Source organism: Miniopterus schreibersii, assembly GCF_964146895.1.
Source record: "Miniopterus schreibersii genome assembly, chromosome: X".
NCBI classification, from domain to species: Eukaryota; Metazoa; Chordata; class Mammalia; order Chiroptera; family Miniopteridae; genus Miniopterus; species Miniopterus schreibersii.
Genome location: NC_138104.1, coordinates 6,081,475 through 6,084,514, shown reverse-complemented (window position 1 = coordinate 6,084,514; position 3,040 = coordinate 6,081,475). Strand labels below are relative to the sequence as shown.

The following is a 3,040-nucleotide window of genomic DNA, read 5'->3' as shown; positions in this document are numbered from 1 at the left end:
TCTGCAGAGAGCTTAAAGGCTTTAGAGAGAACTGCAGGTGGAAAAGGCACATGGGTGTGCCTGGAGGAAGAAAAATATTTACCCCAATTTACTTGCTCCCCCTGTGGAGATCATATTTCTTGTCTATGATCTCATGGACATTAAAGAGATTTGTTATGGGCACATCACTCTTGATTGGCATTATGAGTTTTGTAGAACTTTGTCCACTTCTAGTTGAACTTTTTGGGGAGGGAAGGACTGACCAAAAATGGCTATTTGGACCCCCCTCCCAGCCCTCCTCCCAAATGACCTGTAGAGGAGATTTGGAGGATTCTTGTGAGCATCCTAATTCAATCATAAAGGAAAAATTGTGAAATAGTGGCATAACTTCTATCCCATTATTATTCAAATAGGAGATAAAAAATAGTTCAGTGTGAATTGACAATTTTCCATTTGCATAAAATGACCTTGATCCCAGCTCATGCACAAACCCAGGGTTTTATAGAAAAAAGTCAATTGTTTAGCCTCATGAACGTGTGTTATTTCTCTATCTTCTTCCTTCGACTAGGTTCCCATTTCAAATATGCCCTATTATCCTCTTCCACGTTTCTGGATCCCTGTAGAGGATGTGGAAACTTTGGTATTCTAGCTACATGATGCCTTTGTCTTAGTTTCCAAAATAGTCTTTGCACCACATTGTGGATCTCATGCATTGATTAGTCAGTCAAGTTCTGTTTCTTGGGCTCTGTAAATGATTTGGTCCATTCCTTTTCTTTCAGTTGAACATAGGCTGTAACTTATCCATTATCTCTTGACTTGAGGGCTTAAAAGTCCTTAAGGTCACAGACATCATCTTCCTTTTCCCTCAGAGTGAAAGCCGACACCTTATAGCTCTGGGGAGACAGACTGAATACCAGGTACAGGTCCAAAATGGATAGCCCTTGTTGCTTTAAGAACTTTGGAGCCTAATAATTTTGGTGGTGAAATTTCCGTCAGAATCCTCAAGTCTGTGTTTTGAGGAACACACTTTTAAGAGAAGACACCTGTTCCTATCTCTTCCATTTATACGTCTATCTTGTGGTGAGATGGATGTGTGCAACACTTTTGCCTGAAATGGTGTGGGTTGATATTAATGGGATTGTGAGTGATCCATTGAAAAGGAAGCTGTTCCTGTTTTCTGTGCTGTGGGCAGTTCTAGGTTTGCCTTAGAACTCACTTCGAGGTGAAGTGGCAGAATCATGAGAAGGGATGGTCTTGCCTTCAGTCCCACCCTCTGTGCCAGCTTCAGTTCCAGGAAGGTCTGGGTGGCTATCTTCTTTTGGGGGCCTTTCCTTGCAGAAGAACTTCTTCAGCATATCCTGAATTTCCTTCTTGATGGTCTTATGCATGTACCCATAGATGTAGGGGTGAATGCAGCACTGTAGGAAGAAAAGCCAAATTATTATGGTGATCACCCACTGGGGTACCTTGGTTTGGATATCCACCCACACAGCCAGGACTGCTACAAAGCAGTAGGGCCCCAGAGATAGCACGTAGGAGAAGATGATGAGGAAGATAACTTTAGCGGCTTTGCACTGGTAGCACCTCGGTAGAGAAGGGTCATTGTTGCTGTTTCGATGACTTGGTGGGAGACTCTCTGGGATGTTTACTGCCTCGATGTTATCCTCACTGAAATTGACATTATCTTCAGCAAACTCCATGTCATCTTCACCCAAGTCAATGTTGCACTGGCTGACCTCTATGTGACTGTTGCCTGCTTTCATGCTGCTCTCAACTTTGGTGCCACCTTCCTTATCCTCTAGGCTGCCATCACTGGCTACCAGGGTGCTTTCTCTGACCTTCTTGCTGCCCTTGGCCTCCATACTCCCTTCCTTGGTTCTCATGCTGCCCTCTTTGACCTCCACACTGTCCTCCTTGGCCTTGATTTCACCTTTATTCTGGCTGTGGCACCTGTTCTCACCCTGGAACTCATTCATCTTTTCTCCCTCTTCATCATCATTGTCCGCACAGTCCTTGGCTCGAACCTCTAAGCTGTGGCTCTTGATGTTGTACAGAAGAGCATGCTGACGCCGGGCTGCACCAAACACCACGGAGTAGCAGGCAATCATGACAATTAGTGGAATGATGATGAAGGACACTACGCTGAGAATGGTGTAGCTGGGGCTGGCCCCCCAGATCATGGAGCAGAGGGCATTGCGCTTATCAAAGGCAGCCTGACCCCAGCCATAGAGTGGGGGTGTGCTCTGCAAGATGGCCAAGATCCAGGTGCCATAGAGGAGCATGTAACCCCGACGCGGGGTCATCTTGGTTGGGTAGGAGAGTGGGTGGATGATAGACAGGTAACGATCCACTGACACCACAACGATGGTGTTGACACTGGCGAAGGCGAACAGGTGAGTGAGGCTAACCAGGGCAGTACAGAATTGGGTGTTGAGGGGCCAGAAGAGAGGCAGGGAGGTGGCCACCACCCAGGGGGCCACGAGTAAAACCTGCAGCACGTCAGTGATGAGGAGGTTAAAGATGAAGCGGTTGGTCACCTGCAGCAGGTGAGGCTTGCGCTGTAACACGAGTGCCAGCACTATATTGCCGATGAATGAGGCGGTGAGAAAGATGAGCAGCACGCTTGAGCGGATGATGCCGTGAGCCAGGCTGATGGGCATTTTGGAGAAGGGCATGCACGTGTGGCTGCTGTTGCTGTCACACGTAGTGTTAGTGCAGGTGGAATTCATGTTCATGTCAATGGCGGGCGGACGTGAGACGGGGTTCAGGCTTGGAGCAGGCATCAGTGGGCAGTGCAGGGGGCACAGGAACCACACTCACTGCCTGTGCTGGGGACGAAAGAAACACGTTGGCCAGGTTAGTCACCCTGTCGAGGAGGCACTGCTTCCGCATCTAACTGCCTGATCTCCTCCCCAGGGTCACCGGGCAGCGCCGTCCCTGCACCTACCAGGCACTTTCTCTCAATCCTCCTTTTCCTCTCTGGGTCTCTCTACTTCTCCCTAGGGGGTCTCTCAGTCCCTCCCATTTGTCTCTCCCCGCTGGTGCGTGCGCACGCGCTCTG

General features: G+C 48.6%; 1 protein-coding gene across 1 annotated transcript; it reads right to left on the bottom strand.

The window, feature by feature from the left end:
* Nucleotides 1–1,184: 1,184 nt before the first annotated feature.
* GPR101 (G protein-coupled receptor 101) lies at nt 1,185–2,762 on the bottom strand (the record flags this gene model as incomplete). The annotated part of the gene is made up of 1 exon (XM_081126353.1): nt 1,185–2,762. The coding sequence occupies one exon, from the start codon at nt 2,760–2,762 to the stop codon at nt 1,185–1,187; it is 1,578 nt and encodes a 525-aa protein (XP_080982479.1).
* Nucleotides 2,763–3,040: the final 278 nt, after the last annotated feature.